Source organism: Choristoneura fumiferana, chromosome 13 (genome assembly GCF_025370935.1).
Source record: "Choristoneura fumiferana chromosome 13, NRCan_CFum_1, whole genome shotgun sequence".
In the NCBI taxonomy this organism is placed as follows: Eukaryota; Metazoa; Arthropoda; class Insecta; order Lepidoptera; family Tortricidae; genus Choristoneura; species Choristoneura fumiferana.
The window spans coordinates 19,647,090-19,665,736 of record NC_133484.1 but is presented as its reverse complement, the minus strand read 5'-3'; the positions used below and the strand labels follow the sequence as shown (position 1 = coordinate 19,665,736).

General features: G+C 37.7%; 3 protein-coding genes across 3 annotated transcripts in view; 2 read left to right on the top strand and 1 right to left on the bottom strand.

Moving 5' to 3' along the window:
* The window catches only part of LOC141434268 (uncharacterized), a 93,133-nt gene that overhangs the window by 9,908 nt on the left and 64,578 nt on the right, over positions 1-18,647 (bottom strand). The window lies entirely within an intron of this gene.
* LOC141434480 (uncharacterized) lies at positions 972-10,665 on the top strand. The gene is made up of 7 exons (XM_074096900.1): positions 972-1,140; positions 2,427-2,500; positions 4,319-4,557; positions 7,279-7,348; positions 8,846-8,914; positions 9,656-9,785; positions 10,520-10,665. The coding sequence occupies exons 2-7, from the start codon at positions 2,447-2,449 to the stop codon at positions 10,642-10,644; spliced, it is 687 nt and encodes a 228-aa protein (XP_073953001.1). The 5' UTR covers positions 972-1,140; positions 2,427-2,446; the 3' UTR covers positions 10,645-10,665.
* On the top strand, positions 12,564-18,130 carry LOC141434478 (uncharacterized). Its single transcript, XM_074096898.1, has 7 exons — positions 12,564-12,739; positions 13,613-13,779; positions 15,114-15,181; positions 16,377-16,489; positions 17,412-17,523; positions 17,847-17,894; positions 17,998-18,130. Exons 2-7 carry the CDS (start codon positions 13,650-13,652, stop codon positions 18,082-18,084), a joined length of 558 nt encoding a protein of 185 aa, XP_073952999.1. The 5' UTR covers positions 12,564-12,739; positions 13,613-13,649; the 3' UTR covers positions 18,085-18,130.

Genomic DNA, 18,647 nt, shown 5'->3' with positions numbered 1-18,647 from the left:
ATACGTAATACGTATTTTTCCGACAAAATACGACGATTATTCGGGACATCGGTACTTCTTCTAGATAACCTGGAAACTGTAACAGAATCTTCTACAACTAAAATTTGTATTTTTAGGGTTCCGGAGATAAAATGGCAAAAACGGAACCCTTAGTTTCGCCATGTCTGTCTGTCTGTCTGTCCGTCCGTCCGTGGCTTTGCTCAGGGACTATCAATGCTAGAAAGCTGTAATTTGGCAAGGATATAATGAAAACTATGCCGACAAAATGGTACAATAAAAAACTGGGAAAAAAATCTTTTTAGGGTACCTCCCATAGACGTAAAGTGGGGGTCATTTTTTTTCCATCCAACCCTATTGTGTGGGGCATCGTTGGATAGGTCTTTTTAAACCATTAGGGGTTTGCTAAGACGATGTTTCGATTCAGCGATATGTTTGCGAAATTTTCAACTTTAAAGTGCAAATTTTCATTACAATCCAGCGTCCCCCCCCCTCTAAAATCTAAACCGGTGGGTGGAAAAATTTGAAAAAATTCAAGATGGTAGTAAGTATATCAAACTTTCAAGGAAAACTGTAACGGTTAAGTTTGCTTGAGAATAGTAGTTTAAGAGTAAATAGCAGCCTAAGGTATTAAATATACCTAAACTATGGAAGATTTCGTATAAAATACGAAATTCTTAGAAAAATATTACTTGATTTTTTCGTAATGGCTACGGAACCCCTTTTTTGGGCGTGTCCGACACGCTCTTGGCCGGTTTTTTACACAAACATCTGCTCAGATTGTTTTGTAGGTATGCATAATGTTCAATAAAGAAAGGAAATAAATTAATAAATATTTCTGTAGTAATACGGCATTGAATTTGTAGCTATATGCATATAAAGGATCCTTTCGCCGTGAACTACAGATAATAGAATTGTCCGTGAATAAGTTTGTATATAAAGACATTAAGAATAGTTAAGAACTGACGAGGCAAGATGTCAATTGTCATGACCAAACTGATTAAAAATTCAGATGTCAAAATAAAATCAAAGGTACTCCAAAAATGATCACAAAGTATTGTTTTTATTGACAACAACCCCGTAAAAATAGCATGATTTTTAATTAAGACCTGCGGATACACCATCTTCGGAGCTTCAAACAATGTAAGTGTGTTGTGTAAGTTGGAAGGGCGCAGTACCTGTAGTGAAAATCTGTGAAAGTGTTTGGATTTCGATATGCTTAATATCTTTATATATAACCTTGTGGTGTGTCCAAGAGCTTTCCCTTCTGGATTCTTCCGTGGGGGAGAGCAGTGTTTGGAACGGTGCACCCTGGGCATCAATCAAATTTTACCTTTCCAATTATGAAAAATTCGATGGCTGATGGTCGTTAACCCGATACGGGCGGGGGATATAGCTATTTTTATTACTAACTTTTATTTAGTTTCACCTGTTCCGTTGTCTGTCTGTCTGTCTTTCTATCTGTCTGTAATCAAATCTTGCAAGTTAAATTCGACCAACTTCCCGTAGTTGGATTGACTTGAAATTTGGTATACTTATGTGAATTGCGTGACAATACAATATGGTATTGGTTGACGCGTATGTTTAAACTTTCCGAGCGATTATTTCCAAAACTGTTGATTGAAAGTAGAGTTTGAAGACCCCTACCATTTCTACAAGATCTATTCAATGACAACCCACAGCAGGGTTGGAGCGAAAAGAAAGTTACCCAACTTTGTGTATGACAGGTACATTTTTTTTGTAGTTTTCTTATAATTTTGTCAGCGTGAATAATACAATAATACACATAGGTACATATCCTGCTGCGACCCACCATCCAACAAAAATTGTCATCGAAATTTAAAACTTAATGTCTCACAGATAAAGTTTTTTATTTATTTGAATGATACATAGAAAATGACACTTTTCAAAAGATATAAGTTCTATTGCTAACAATATGTCCCAGTATTGTCACTTTGAACCCCAGGAGGATATACTAAATGTGTGCGCTCTGGCAAAGTGCACTTTTTCAAAAAGTGCACCTTTCGAAAAAGTGCCCCAATTGGGAAGTGTATGGTGGACTTTTAATAAAAAAAAACAGTATGATGTCTCTTACAAAAGTATGAGATGTCAACATGACATTAGTAGCACAAAGGTTCCACCCTGGGTCATGATTCAATTTGTTCGACTGTACCTTTTGGGAAAGAGTGCGTTAAAGAAAAGTGCACTTTTTGAAATAGTGATAGGGGAAAGTGCACTTTTAAAGAAAGTGTACGTTTCGGAAAAGTGGGGGTTTCGAGCCTAACCCATAATTTATCAAAAAACTAACTGCGTAATAGTTATTAATGTTTTTTTGAGTACCTGATTACCTTTTGCTACACTCTTACCTGATTAAAGCGATCGAAACCGAAGATAAAGGTTAGTATTAAATATTTTAACTCTTCACGCAGGTGGCGCAAAACACGATCAAATGTATGTGTTCCTCTTTACCCTATTGTTTATTTCCGGACTGGCCTATGCATACGTAAGTAATTTATTTTCATCATCATCATCATCCCAGCCTATATACGTCCCACTGCTGGGCACAGGCCTCCTCTCAGAACAAGAGGGCTTGGGCCGTAGTTCCCACGCGGGCCCAGTGCGGATTGGGAACTTCACACACACCATTGAATTGCTTCGCAGGTTTGTGCAGGTTTCCTCACGATGTTTTCTTTCACCGCAAAGCTCGTGGTAAATTTAAAATGTAACTCCGCACATGAATTTCGAAAAACTCAGAGGTGCGAGCCGGGGTTTGAACCCACGACCCTCTGCTTGAGAGGCGATAGGTCAAACCACTAGGCCACCACGGCTGCTGCAATTTATTTTACACCATAAAAATTTGCCACGCTTTATGAAACTTCAAATTGTTTTGCAATAATTTTAAGAAATATTTTTTTTGCATGTTGGAATAATCTGGCCGTAAGACCATTTGAATTTTAAACTAAACACGGTTCTATGGTATCTATGGTAGACGACTCAAAAAAAGTGACAATCAGAAGGGCTACCACGAAATTGGAAAATCGAAGTTCATATCGTTTTCCTGACGCTACTTAATATTATTTAATACGAGAGTGAGAGGGACGGTACGATGCGAACTTCAATTTTCGAATTTTGTAGTAGCGGGTTTGTATTTGGCGGGTAGCCATATTTTATTCAGTTGTTTTCTTAGCGTCTTGCTTTTGCTGAGCTGTGAAGGGTTTGGACACAAAATAAATATTTTTTTTGGATTTTTTCCTCGTAATGTGATGAAAATCATTGTGTGTATCACGGGCCGTAAGGGGATTACAAACTCGGGTCATTAAAAGCCTCGTTAGTAACCCCCTTCTTACGCCCTTTAATGCACAATGTACTATATTTTATCAAAAAACACAGCATTAATCTTATAGTAAAAATCAATGCGCTGTAAAATTATTATACATGAAAAAACACAAAAAATATACAAAAATAAAATTGTCACCTAATTTAATTGTTTGTCCAATGTACATATATTACCTATAGAAATTATCAAGGCACCTTGTTTGTAGCCATGTCTAAATGCATAGTTAATTAAGTTACACAAAGCAACTGTGGCTACCATACCAGGGTGATAATAAGTAGACCCCGTTATCGGAGGTGCAGTTTGGTAGCTTGACAGTCTTAGGGATGGGTAAAAAATATTTTAAAATAATAACTAAATGTCGATAATTTTTCTTTACCACAATGACAGTTTAAGGCTTTAATTAAACGTGTTTATTTACAAAACAGGACAAATTACAAAATGAATATGTATTAACATTTTTATTTTTTATATAGCTCTATTCATTTTTAGAAATGTGTCTCGTAATATATTACTATTTTTTTATTAAAAATTAATAGAGCTAAATTTCTAAAAAATAACAGAGCTAAGATATATTGGGTTTAAATCAAGTTATTTTTATTTATATAAATTAAAAATGGTACCTAATACATATTCATTTTGTAATTAGCCCCGTTTTATAAAATAAACACGTTTAATTAAGTCTTAGACTATCATTATGGTAAAAAAAAATATCGACATTTAGTTATATTGTAAAATATTTTTTACCCATCCCTAAGACTGTCAAGCTACTAAATTGCACCTCCGACAACGGTGTCTAATAATAAGCTACTAGCTAACTGTAGAAACATGTAAATTTTTACGGATGTTTTTCATGCAACGCAAACGTAAAATTTCTCGGGAGTCTCCATGGAAATTTAATAAAATTTCTTTTCAATTACTAGACCCAACCCAAATATGGTTCACCCGAGTGGACCCGCCGCTAAAAATCTGGTTGATTTTTTTCAGCTAAACGACCAAGAGCAATTCACAGCCACCGCTTCGGCGATACTCCAGATCTGGTCTGGCAACTGTCGCTTAGCCTGTAGACAAGGTGTGAGGCCACAAAACTCAGAACAGACACAAGAATCCCCGTATCTGAGCGATTCCTCCACCAATCAGAATGCCGACCTGTACAGAACCAATCAGGCCGCATCCAACTGCGTCTGCGACTCATGCCCTTGCGGATTGGTTGATGAACTCTTGAGGTATGTTTTGAGGACTGAGATCCAAGCTTGTGCGTGACAATTGGTAGAACCCTGTCGCAGTCAGTATTTGCCGCACTTAGCAAAAAAATCTTGATAATGGGAGCAGAGTCTCCCTGCGACAAGGTTCCACCGAACGTCACATACGAACTTGTCAAAGTACCTACATAAAATTTATACTCGTTCCCAGTTCGTTTCGCAAGGCACAGAAAAATGAATATACGAGTATGTTTTTTTTTTATTATTAACGGGCTTCGCCCGCGTGGAATTCGGTTATCGCGCGCTGTTCCCTCGGGAACTGTGCATTTTCCCGGGATAAAAAGTAGCCTGTGTCACTCTCTGGCCCATAAACTATCTCTATGTCAAAAATCATGTCGATCCGTCGCTCCGTTTTGATGTAATAGTACATTGTGTCTTAAAGGCGGTAAATAAGGAATTACGAACGAGAGTCTATTAGAAGCCCGAAGTCGAAGACTGAGGGCTTTAATGAGGCGATGTTCGTAATTCTAGTACCGCCCGTGCGACATACAATGTTTTTCATCACATTTGCAAGTAAAATTTTATATTTGTAAAAGAAAAAATATAATTGTTCCAAATATTGGCGATACCTTAGGCTGTGCTCTTGGCAACGTCGCCCTCCCCCTCCCTCGGCATGCGCCGCAACGTGCGTGTGCATGTGGTCCATGTGGTCCTGCAGCAGCGCGCGCAGCACCATCAGTACGGGCACGGACTCATTTACCGACCTTGGGCTTCATGACAAGACAATGTGTACGCGCAATGACTCATTTACCGACCACGGGTTTCATGACAAGCACATTAAGGTCGAGGGTTTTATTTGGGGGGTTGCAACCAAGCTAGCCTGCATGTTACGACACTGTTTACGAGCAAGTGTGATGAAAAAGACTTATTACTTCTTTACTTAAACGAATGATTATAATAGTCAAACTAATTAAAATAACTACACTAGCTGTTACCCGAGACTTACCTCATTTATCACATTTATCGTAATTTGAGGGTAACAAACATGTCATTCGCATTTACTTATAATATTAGCAAGGATGTGAATGTGAGTATGTTTGTTTGTTGGTCACGCTTTACACAATTAAGGTACTCATCGATCGTGATGAAACGTGCTAAGGGATAGTTTGAGACTGAGGACACAAAAACTTCTTTTTGTTTCGGTTGTTAATTTCATGTTTCCTCTTAGCTCGCGTACCTAACGGTGTTGTATATTTGGCAAGTGGGTGTATAATAGTTATAATAATTATGTTTACGTACTAATGTTAATGTTTTTCAAAGCCATAAAATAAATAATATGTTTCATTGTTTACAAATTATCTATTTATGTAGTCTTATGTATAGTAATAAAACTGTGTAGTATATCTTTGTAGCGGTCCGAGGGTCACCAACGGTGCTGGCTGAAAATCAGCGCTGGGGTGTTTATTATTAACGCTTCAGCATTATGCTGAGCCAGTGTCCTATTCACAACCGCAATGACACATACTTTCCTACGTGTTGTCTATTTGTACTTAATACTATTGTTGTGTCTTGTGTTGTGAATAAATGTATTTTCTTTCTTTCTTCTTTCTTTCAAAATAGTTGTTATCTTGGAAAATTGCAATTTTTGAGTCGTGATGCCGCGTATTTTCTGTCGCGTAATTTCTGCTGCATTCGGTTTTATACAAAAGTCCAGAAGGCCTACTCTGCAGTTCGAAAATCGAAGTTCGTATCGTACCGTCCCTCTCGCTCTCGTAGTAAATAGTACAAGTGTCAGAGGGACCGAACGACACGAACTTCGAGTTTCGAATTTCGTAGAAGCCCCCCCCCTGTATGTGCCACACGGCGACTGAAAATGGGTTGGATCAAAAGAGTCGCCGTGTGGCACATACTGGACTTAGCTGAGGCGGGACTTGTTTCGCACCCCAATTAAAAATAAATTTTTGCTTTCTTTTTTCTTGTTGTTTTATATTTTATACTTTTATTGTTTTAGTAATAATTAGAAGGATCTATATATTTTTTTATTTTTTTATTTTTTTTATTTTATTGTTTTGGGAAACATACAGCACAATTTATTACAGTTGAAATATCACATCTTAAATTATACATTAGCCAAAACAGCTTCCACTAATAGCTTGTACATTTTATGCTCTTGGGATTCAAGGCTAATCTTTGAAAGAAACATTAAAAAAAAAAAAAACAAAATAAGAAGGAATTTTGAAAATCGGTAACTGAAAAATCGGTGAACATGCATAAAAACATACACTATACCTAATATGAATGTAAAAACAAAAAAAAAAAAAAAAAAAATCATACAGTCGAACAAATAGAACCTCTTCCCCTTCTGAAGTAGTACATTAAATTAATAAAATAAATAAATGAAAAACACAAACACAAGAAGAGAGGAAATCTGGAACTAGTTAGAAAACTTAAAGCTTAAAAAACTATAGATATTACTTGAAGTGAAATAATACAGTGAAATTATTTACTTTTCATTGCAGAAACAAATTTACTGTAGTTCAGTTTGAACAAATCAATATGATGATATTTTTTATTGTACGTGTTACATGCTCTCACAAGGAAACCATTTCTTACATATTACATATATTGTGTGTGGAATACATTTTTTCGTTTTCCTTTTTTCATAGTTCCCACCGGGTGCGCGAGTAACGAATTTTTCACAGAGAAAGTCGTGGGCAAAAGCTTGTTAATTTTTTGATGTTTCAGAACTTACGTCCCAGTCAGGATGGAACTCGCAGACGCTTTGTCTAGTTACTATTATTTTGGACTAGAGTGGGTCAGTTATTATTTTTATACCTAGTGCCATTCACGAAGACGCGTGATTTTGACAAAATTAGTCATTAATGACATTGTAATAAGAACCACGGCACGCGTCATCGTGAATGACTCTACCTATAAACATTTAAATAATTAAGCGACTTGAAAAGCCTTGGCAGCCTATTGGTTTGTCTTATGGCCTCTCAACAGTGGCGTAGCTAGACCGGGGGGCTAGACGGGCAGTGCCCCGGGGCCCCCAAGCTCAGGGGGCCCTCGGACTCTGACTTACAAACTATAAATGACGAATCTGGAGTACGTCGAATTCGGAACACGGCGAATACGGAACAAACGATTTTAAATAGTTCAGTTGGGACCCTAGTTTATTTATTGCCCCATGGCCTTTGGTTACCTAGCTACGCTACTGCCTCTCAAGCAGTATACCTACGTAAAGGTGCGCTTACACGGGCAACAAAAATTGCTCGATTATGAGCAATGATGGTCGATTGCGACATGACAAAATATCAAGTAATTTACGGCAGCGGTAACAAGCGTCAATTTGGCAAAATATTTAGCAACTACAATATTGAGCGATATGGAGCAACTCCAAGAAACTAGGCAATAATTTCATACACGAGCAATTCAGTTGAAAAACTACGCTCGCCATGGCCGACATTTTTCTTGTAGCGGCGGCTTGTAGCGCTTTTATTATCATGAATCAATAGGAACCACAAAGGAACACACAACATTATCTCTTTTAAAAGATTCTACGATGTACTGTCAAGCCAGCAGAATTGCAGTTGTTGCAGCTTTTTCCTACTAACTTCATAGACTTAACTTCATATTAAATTCCACTAGACAAACTCACTTAACTAAACAAGAGGAATTTTCGGCCACTAAAACTGGAGTCCAATCCACCAGTTTTAGTGGAAAATCCACGTTGGCAACACGCACGCCGCGCGCTGGTGCCGCCGCGCACGCTGCGCGCGCTGGTCTGTGTCCCCGCGGAAGCGAGACGTAGACGCCGCAGAATAAATAAGTGCATAAGAGATAGAAAACAAATTGACTTGAATTTCTGTACCCACTGGGTATTCGGCAATTCGTATCAGCGACATTGAGCAATATGGAATATATGGAACAATTAGAAGCAATATTGCCGAAACAATTGCCGCATTTTTTGAAATTGCTGCATATCGCTCTACTAATTACCTACTCCAGATTGATCCATTCGTGTTGCCGAGCAATTGTTGCTCAAAAAATTGCCCGTGTAAGCGCACCTTAATATAGTTAGTATGTGGCATCATTTAGTGAATCAGAGATTTTCACTTTCTGCCAACAAACTGCTAGGCAGTTTGGCAGAGCTGTTTAGATATAAGTATTTTGTACTTTTTTTTAGTTTTTGAGATACAGAGATACTATACTGAGTACTGAGATAAATGAAAAAGTGTCTGTTTCATGCAAATACCTATATGTTGTTTTGTGTGAGATTTCTGTCAGTGGTTTAAGTTTATCATTTCAGTTTGCAAACAGCTACAATTCATTGGGAACAGCTTTAGGACATCTTACGCCATGTGAACGTCAAGCACAAGTGAGTACCTAATTGGTAGTATTAAAAAATGCCCTAATTTTTCTAAACGTAAAGTTGTCGTTTATTGTAGCGTTCTGAGGGGAAGCCCTTTGTTGCTGATGTTGGCTGATGATGATGGATTATATGAAGCCTCGTTTCAGCTAGAGTAAAAATACTTTCGTATGTCGGTTAAGAGGATTTCCATCGGTTCCACAGGCCATTATTTCTCAACCGATTCTCGTGTCGGTCAAAGAAGAAACGTATGGGGATCAATAAAAGACTGACCCAATCACCCGAAGCAAGACTGCGGGTTGATAAGAAACTCCTCCAACCGTCTTCTCCCCTTAATAAGCTCCCAAGGAGTTGGGAGCGTGCAGGCGGGTTTTATAGCCGGTGAGAGTACGGCACTGTCTGGGTCCTTCTTTCCCAGTCGTCCATAATGGATTTTTTCGGACTGCACGCCGCCAACTCCTATAAAGTACCCCATATTTATAAAATTTCAAAATTAAAATCAAGTAAATAAAAGCAAATTTTTTTTGGCTCTTAAGGAGACTCAACCCAAATCGAAAAATCAATTATCGCGAAATTTTGTGATCAGAGGCCTTATTGTTTAATGCATTCGGAATCACAATCGTTTTCACCACATCTTTCTGTCACACGGTATGAGAGTAGAAAGAGATGCTGAATGCGATCGAATTTAATTGAATTAGGGTCTAGGTCAAGGCTTGTAAGTAAATGATTAACGTTATACCTAATTTGCAGTTTACGTCTCTCGACCGAGTGGGCTCCGAGGAAAACTTCAGCTTTGGAACAGCGTCGGCAAAAAAAGGATTGTCAGTTTCCAACAAAAAATCACCTATGTCCATCTCAACTGATGAAGGCACCAGCAGAGGTACCATATCGTAGCTTGAATTGTGAATGACGCTTGCCAGACTACGTCTATGTTTGGAACACAAAAGTGTATAGGAACCGAATTTCTTATTGCTATGACAAAATGCAAAACACCTTGGTCCCCATACATAACCATGTTACATAACCAGCACCGGAAGGGGCCAAATGTAATTGGTCACTTTCACTGTCTGAAAAATTTGTGTAAGATAGGTACAATTGCGAGGAAACCTGTACAGTACCGTCATAAAGATTGCACATCGGTCTTTGGAAAGAGACTCGGCTAATTTCGACTTCGTAGAGCGTTCTCACATTATCATTATACTACTTATGTGACGTTTGTCAGTCGTTGTAAAGGTGCAAGCGAGTACGGACGCATTTAGATTAAAATTTATAATAAAGAGTTGTTGAAACACCCCAAAGCATCTTGAGGAAATAGAGGGAACTATCCTTTTTCTAGTAGAAACAACAGCTCTCATTAGGCATCCGAAGTTTACATGTCATTAATTTGACGTTAACTAATTAAAGGTGCAGTATTTATTTGATATAAAAAGTCACTAAATAAATACGATGAAACTGACGATGAAACGAAGATTAATGGGCGGTCGCCAATGTTAGGAAATCGTCGTGAACCAATTGTCTTTTTCTGAAGACCGATGTGCAATCTTTATCGTCGGGTACTGTATAGGTATATGCCAAGATGATGATAATAATATTTTTAAAACACCTCTTCTTTAGGTCAGAGGTCCATGTCGATCATCAAGTTTACTTCGGACGACGACAAATCGGACACCAACAACTGCTCCAGATGCCTGTCTCAGGGAAAGACATGCATGAAGAGCTGTCCTAAGGCCAAGAAATAAAGCGTTTTGTGGAACTGTTTACTTGTATTGATTTCTTATCAATCTCGCTTTTACATGATGATTTTTGTTCCTAGCCTCTTATACTTTAATGATTCGAACACTTGTAGGATCATTTTTTAACGACACAAAAAGAGGGGTGTAATAAGTTTGACGCGTAGTTTGACGCCCATCTGTCTGCGAGTACTGCCTTTTCGCAACGTAACGTTTGGCAACCTGTTTCATTTCGCAACTTTTCATTTCGCAAGCTCTAAAACTGAAAATATTTCAAGATTTATGACAGGGCCATCGTGTAGAACCCTTTAGGTTAGGTTAGTTTTATAAAAATCCTGAAATATTTACAGTTTCAGAAATATTAAACAGTTGGGAAATGAAAAGTTGCGAAATGAAACAGGTTGCCAAACGTTATTCGCCGAAACATTAGTAAACCGTCTGTCTGTCTGTGACATCGTAGTTCTCAAACGGATGGACCGATTTCAATGCAGTTTTTACGTGAAATTGTGTTTCTTTGCTGTGGTTTCTAATTACCTAAGTGTTATTGGTTTAGCTGTTTTTGAGATATTGTAGGTAATTTGAAATTACAGAGTAGGGGGTTTTCAACTTTTTAATTTGGTTAGGTTATGCTATTTGTCCGTCGGTCTAATTGTCAAAACCACAGGTCAAGATCTTTTTTCTCAGAAATGCGTGGAGATATGAAGCACAAGAAAATTTGAAATTGCAGCAGTAAAAAAATCAAACTTCTAAGTCAATGGATACCAATTGCCGTCACCGAAAAATCTATAGGGTACTTCTGGTTGTTCTAGAAACTTGAAATTATAGAGGTAGCTCCTTACTAGCACAATCAATAAAAAAAGCCCTTCTTAACCGTGGTCCGGTTGTGTAGTCCGGCCAGCCGGACTGTGGAAAATTTCTTTTTTCGATTGTCCGGTGGCGATACTGTTTGGTTGGTTGTACATCTGTACACTGTACCTTGGTCCGGTAATATCGCCACCGAACAATCGAAAAGTACAACTTTTCCATAGTCCGGCTGGCGAACGCGAACAAATCCCCCATAATGTTCTCACAATCATAATAATATCCTTACTTTCATTGTTAGAAATCCTTTACATTTAAGTTTTTTATATGAGGCACATCTCCATAAAGTTATTTCATTTTTATTATAACTACTATTTTTATAGTACTGGTGCCCGGCGTATAAAAGTACTGTCCCACCTTTCCTGGTTATAAATTTCGGTTGAGACATGTTATTATTTAATTTTATTGATTTAAAATTAATACAACCAACGCAATGCGATTTGATAAACAATAAAGTCAGATCACTGTCAATATGAATGTTTCGTCTTTTATCTTTGAATAATTATACATACTTCACTACAAGAGTGACACTCGAGCAAAAAGATTACATTCTGCATTTATTACAAGTGGTTAAGATTTTCCATGGTCCGGTTGACCGGACAGCTGAAAATTATTTCTTTTCCTGGGTTAACCGTATCACGGAAAAAATAAATTTTCCACAGTCCGGCTGGCCGGACTACACAACCGGACCACGGTTAAGAAGGGAAAAAAAGTCTGAAAATCTCATTTTTTTTTGTTCGTCCATCTAATATGTCAGTGTAATCTCATCATCTAAAATGATCCCACACTGCGCATATTTAGTTTATAGGTCTGTGCTAACACTGGATATATATAAAAAATTGTACGGACCCCTCGGCGCGCGAGTCCAACTCAAACATCTGGTTTTTTTAGGGTTCCTGAATGGCAAATTTTAAATTGAGTCCCGCAAGCAAATCGTGATAAACTTAAAGCTGGGTTCTCAATCCTTCAATCGCACGAATATGACAAACGTGCAAATACACGCATGTATGTACCCAGCATAAATTATATGCGAATTCAGCCGTCAAAATCATGTCAAAATCGTACACCCAACCCTTGTCAAATTGAAATCCATCAACACACGAAAATGAAAAGAAAATTTTTTACGTGGTTTTAGCAGCAATATTCAAATAAGTGTTTAAATAATGAACTAACAATGTACCCAGTCGTTTCAGCTTGCTGAAATCAGTGGGTTTACATGCATAAAATATGCAGCGGAGACGAGGTACCGGCTTTTATTGATCCTTAATTTACTTATGAACTAATCATGTAAGTTTATAATTTTTTATACGTCAAATAGAAATAGTATTTAGGAATCGTGCAGTCATCTTTTTCCACTACCACCTCTCAATATTTGTTCTCTATAGGTTCTCTACAATGTTTTAATTTAACTAACAACGGTAAAACCCACTAGACACTGGCAAAAGTGTTCTCTGATGGACAGAGCTACATAATAGACATGACTAGACTTTACTTCGCACGGGAATTCCGGGATTTTATTAAATTCTCATGAGAATTCTTTTTTTTTATACGACTGGATGGCAAACGAGCAAGTGGGTCTCCTGATGGTAAGAGATCACCACCGCCCATAAACATCTGCAACACCACGGGTATTACAGACGTTGCCAACCTAGAGGCATAAGATTCCCAAAAATTACATCATCTTATTGAAGTTACATTATGATATAGCCCAGCTGTTGTGATTTCGACATTTTATCCCTATCCAGTGGGAAAATTGCGATAAAAAGTCGCCTATGTTATATTCCAGATGTCCACCTATCTACATACCAAATTTCATCCAAATCCGTCCAGCCGTTTCAGCGTGAAGGAGTAACAAATATACTCACTCACTCACTCAAAAACTTTCGCATTTATAATATTTAGTAGGATAATATTAGTAGGATTAGTAGGATTACTAACCGAGCAATATAACGTTAGGAATTTTAAAAACGTGACATTAGTTTAAAAGACTACGGATATCTACACCTATAGAGGCAGAAAACTAACATGAACAAGAAAATCTAAAGGTTTCTAAGCAATTTTACGTGCCCCCTTTATTTGAAATTCTGCTTTTCTTGATTCCTCATGGCTATAACAGATAGAAGAACAATCGATCACGATCCCGAGCATCTACCATGCCATCGGGCCCAACCCGTGTCTGTGTCCGAGGCAAGGGCCGATGGTGCAGAAGTCTTGCTCCCCCGTGCCAGCACCGGCAGCGCTGCGCACGACCCGTAGCCCGGCACAGCATGAGGTGTCGTCATCGTAAGTATTTATTGAAGGCCCATATCAATGTACTATAAACAAATTGCTATGCTCACCCGTGACCCAACGAATGCAGCTCCTCTGCCTCCACACTTTGAGAACACGTACAAACATAGCTATCACCACGACCACTCTACGCTGACGCGTTTCGAACTCAATCAGAGTTCATCCTCAGAGCGACACAACCAATCACCATGCATCTGAGGATGAACTCTTATTGGAGGAGTTGCATGATCAAAAGCAAAATCAAGTCGTTTATTCTGTACACATTTAGGCCGCAAACGGCTTTTTACATGTAACTTTTTAGGGCACCGTAGCCAAAATGGCAAAAACGGAACCCTTAGTTTCGCCATATCTGTCTGTCTGTCTGTCTATCGCTTTGCTCACAGACTATCAATGCTAGAAAGCTGTAATTTTTCACGGTATATATGAAAACTATGCCGACTAAATGGTACAATAAAAAATTCAAAAACAATTTTTTTTAGGTTACGTCCCATATACGTAAAGTGGGGGTTATTTTTTGTTTTCTCATCCAACCTATAGTGTGGGGTATCGTTGGAAAGGTCTTTTAAAACCATTAGGGGGATGCTACGACGATTTAGTGATGTGTTTGCGAAATATTCAACTTAAAAGTGCAAATTTTCATTAAAACCGAGCGTCCCCCCCCTCTAAAATATAAACCGGTGGGGGATTTTTTTTAAAAAAATTCAGGATGATAGTAAGTATATCAAACTTACAAGGAAAACTAGAACGGTTAAGTTTTAAAGTAAATAGCAGCCTAAGGTATAAAATTTACCTAAACTTGGAAGATTCCGTATAATATTACTTATTTTTTCATAATGGCTACGGAACCCTATTTTGGGCGTGTCCGTCACGCTCTTGGCCAGTTTTTTTATATTACCAGCATGAACCCAATTTTGTTGCATAGATGTAAGTAACTATCGTAAATCGCGGGTGAACAAAATTATATTTGTTTATAGTTCATCGGAAGTAATATTTTAGTTTAACCAATCAATCACTTTATTTGTTTATTTTTAACCTACTTCGTTATCCATTCGCTTATTGCTGAGCCACTGCGGAAATCCTCAGAAAAACTGGAAAATTTTACTGCAGACAACTGATGATTTCTATGCTCTGACACATAGGTAATCCCCAGAAAAACTGGAAAACTTTATTGCAGAAAAGTAGTAGCAAAACTCCTTATGTCCTTATGTCCTTAGTCTAATGTATTTTTATGTGTAAGTAAATGTTTCTCTCTCTCTCTCTCTCTTATGGTACAAAAAAGGAAATACAGATAGGTGATGAATCAGAAGCTGATGATTGTTTTTTTCCAGGTATAATACTCCCTCCCTATTGTATCGTCCAGGTTGTTGCGTCTGTATTTATCACAGTATTTATTTTGGTAAGGTTTGATTTTTTGACTAATTCTTTGCATTATATATACGAATTTCTTAGTTATTATCAGGGGTCGGACAAACAGTGCGGATGACGTAAAAATTACGTAGGTAATCTTGCACACAAGATGATGTTTTTATTTAAACTTCCGTGTGACATGTAGTAACAAAGTAGCATTATTGAAGTAACAAAATAATCTTATATATGTCAATGGAATTCAGTGGATAAAATAAATTTCATATCGTTTAATAAAGAGGTTGATAAATGATAAGTGATAATTGTTTATGAAAATCAAAAATACTATTTGCAATCTTCCTATAAGTGGTTTGACGTCATCGGCACTTTTGTCCGACCCCTGGTTAGTAGACGACCAGATGGCCTAGTGGTTAGAGAACCTGACTACGAAGCTTGAGGTCCCGGGTTCGATTCCCGTGTCGGGGCAGATATTTGTATGAAAAATACGAATGTTTGTTCTCGGGTCTTGGGTGTTTAATATGTATTTAAGTATGTATCTATATCTATATAATTATATTTATCCGTTGCTTAGTACCCATAACACAAGCTTTGCTAAGCTTACTTTGGGACTAGGTCAATTGGTGTGAATTGTCCCGTGATATTTATTTATTTATTTATTATTATATGTACGAGTACGAAGTGTCTCAAAGCTGCCATAATGATTCTATTTGACTAAACACCTACGTAAATATTTTTGAGGATATTTTTCCACAAACGTTTCCATACATTGGGCGATGTTGACAGTTTACCACGTCAAAGGCGTGATTTGATCTTTGAATCAAAAATTTCATTAAAGGTTAATAACCTGCGCCGAATTTCATGTCTCTGATCAAAGCTCTGATCCTAAGCGGTTGTTATTTTAAGTGCTAAAGTTACATTAGAAAAGTTTATATCGTCGTTAAGCTTTTCTTGAATTTTATAATTTTATGCGCTTTTAATTTTTTTAAACGTAAGAACCATCTAAGATCTATGAGAAATCTTAAGAAAAAAATTATGGAATCGGTAAAATCGTTCTCAAATTATGGCGTGACCAAGGGAAATAGGGATTCATTGATAACAATCTTAGGCCTACGCATCTACCCCTGGTGTTGCAGATGTTTATGGGCGGTGGTGATCTCTTACCATCAGGAGACCCACTTGCTCGTTTGCCATCCAGTCGAATAAAAAAAAATCTAAATTTGTTGCAGGGCCTTCCCTTAGGAGACCCGAAGGTCCGGTGTGCCGAAAGGAGCTCGCTTGATTGCAGTGGTTCTCAAATTTCCAAATGTTTTGTGTGTTACGTCTACAATGTGCTGTTGAGGTTCGTACATACTTCATTTACACTTTTCAGCACTACACGGATTATTTGTCTCTCGTTTAATTAGAGAACTCAACGCAGTGTGTGTGTTTCCGCGAACCCTTTAGCTTCTTTCCGTTCAAAAAGGCGAAAGCTGAACCATCTGCCTGTCTGTCCACAGCCTGAGAGTTTTAATAGAGTCACCTGCATTAATATCTGCCACAGCGGAGCGTGCAAAAATATCTGAGATATAGTTTGATAAACTTACTACCATTCTGATTTTTTTCAAAATTTTCCACCCACCGGTTTAGATTTTAGAGGGGGGGGCGCTCGATTTTAATGAAAATTTGCACTTTAAAGTTGAATATTTTGCAAACAGATCACTGAATCTAAAAATCGTTTTAGTAACCCCGTAATGATTTTGAAAGAGCTATCCAACGATACCCCACACTATAAGTTTGGATGAGAAAAAAAAATCACCCCCACTTTACGTCTATGAGAGGTAGGTACACTAAAAAAATATATTTTTGAAATTTTTACTATACCATTTTGTCGGCATAGTTTACATACATATTCGCGCAAAATTACAGCTTTCTAGCATTGATAGTCCCTGAGCAAAGCCGCGGACGGACAGACAGACAGACAGACATGGCGAAACTATAAGGGTTCCGTTTTTGCCATTATGGCTCCGGAACCCTAAAAAGGCGATTACCTACTTCCCTGTAAAATGGTATGAGGTGTTGTACCACAGTTTTTTTAAATATTGTGGATTTAGAAAGTGACTATTCGAATCAAGGATACGTTTGTAAATATGGAGTTGTAAATAAAAAAAAAATGATAATGTGTCAGTGAAAACGACAAAGAATTAGAACGTGAAACTGCCACAGCTCTGTAGAGATTACTTAGACCTTAATTTCTTACAAGCTATGTTTTTTGTTGTTCACAGCATTTCATTTGAAGTAGTGGAGTTGATGGATGCCTTCCAGAGGACCTTAATTTGTTGGTTGATAAATTTGTACACCTTAATCATGACCTTCCTGCACCAACTGAAATTAGAGGTGGGTACTGGCCCAATACTACGTGCAAAACTCGAACTTCATATGTTGCCGTGTCACTGACGCTTATGTCATTTAATACGCGAGTGAAAGGGACGGTGCGATACGAACGATTTTCGAGTTTCGCAGTAGCCCTTCTGTCCGTATGATTTAAAAAGAATCGTTAGCAATGAGGCCTTGGCAGTTTCTCGTCACTCCATACGACAGAGAAAAAAAAGACACACGGAAACAAAGAGAGAGAGAGAAAGTGAGACAGAGAGAGAGATAGAAGGAGAGCGTAACAAATCTTTTATTAATGCTTTGCTAAAAATATGTTGCTTTTCCAGATATATCATATTTTACAACATTTCGACAACAAGGATTTTTGTGAAACGGTAAGTTGTTCCTAAAATTTAACATTATTTACATAACGGAAAGTTTGTATGAATTATATAAATATCTGAGTTCTAGATGAGCAAAATATATTTTTTTTTGCAGTGCAATTTGTCTTGTGACGGGAAAGAATCAAGAGACCTGGACGAAAAAAGGCAGTCCTTATCTAAGTCGGATAAAAGAACTTTGTGATGTCTGTGAAACTTGTACATATAATAAACGTGACGTTATTTAAGGACTATCCAGTTTTAATTGATAATTTTGATACACTCATCATTATCATCATCACGTCAGCCGAAAGACGTCCACTGCTCTCAGACCGGTCTTGTGCTTTCCTCATCCAAGGCTCCATCGTCGCTCCATCTTGTTGGCGGCCTACCAAGCTCGTCTCCCGGTCCGCGGAGAGAACCTGTTCTGACCCCATCGGCCATCAGTCCTGCGAGCAATGTGCCTCGCCCACTGCCACTTCAGTTTCACAATTCTTCAGTTTTTTTGATACACAATATAATACAAATATTCTTTATTGCACACCATAAAGCAGTACAAAAAACTTATGATATAAACACTTAGATTCAGGGTAGACAATAGGCGGTCTTATCGCTTAAAGCGATCTCTTATATCATATATACACTGTCTTTATTTAAATTTGATAGCGGTTTCTAAGAGACATCTGTATTTACAGTACATTATTATATTATGTATACATATTTTTTGTACAAGTGTCGTAAAGTTATCCCAAAAAATTTCTTCACTCA

Excerpts from the sequence above, each read along its gene's own strand:
- LOC141434480 (XM_074096900.1), top strand. The coding sequence starts at position 2,447 with ATGTATGTGTTCCTCTTTACCCTATTGTTTATTTCCGGACTGGCCTAT. Across the intron at positions 4,558-7,278 it reads TTGGTTGATGAACTCTTGAG|AACTTACGTCCCAGTCAGGA; the intron begins GTATGTTTTGAG and ends TTGATGTTTCAG. Across the intron at positions 7,349-8,845 it reads ATTATTTTGGACTAGAGTGG|TTTGCAAACAGCTACAATTC; the intron begins GTCAGTTATTAT and ends TTATCATTTCAG.
- LOC141434478 (XM_074096898.1), top strand. The coding sequence starts at position 13,650 with ATGCCATCGGGCCCAACCCGTGTCTGTGTCCGAGGCAAGGGCCGATGG. Across the intron at positions 13,780-15,113 it reads CAGCATGAGGTGTCGTCATC|GTATAATACTCCCTCCCTAT; the intron begins GTAAGTATTTAT and ends GTTTTTTTCCAG. Across the intron at positions 17,524-17,846 it reads TGCACCAACTGAAATTAGAG|ATATATCATATTTTACAACA; the intron begins GTGGGTACTGGC and ends TTGCTTTTCCAG.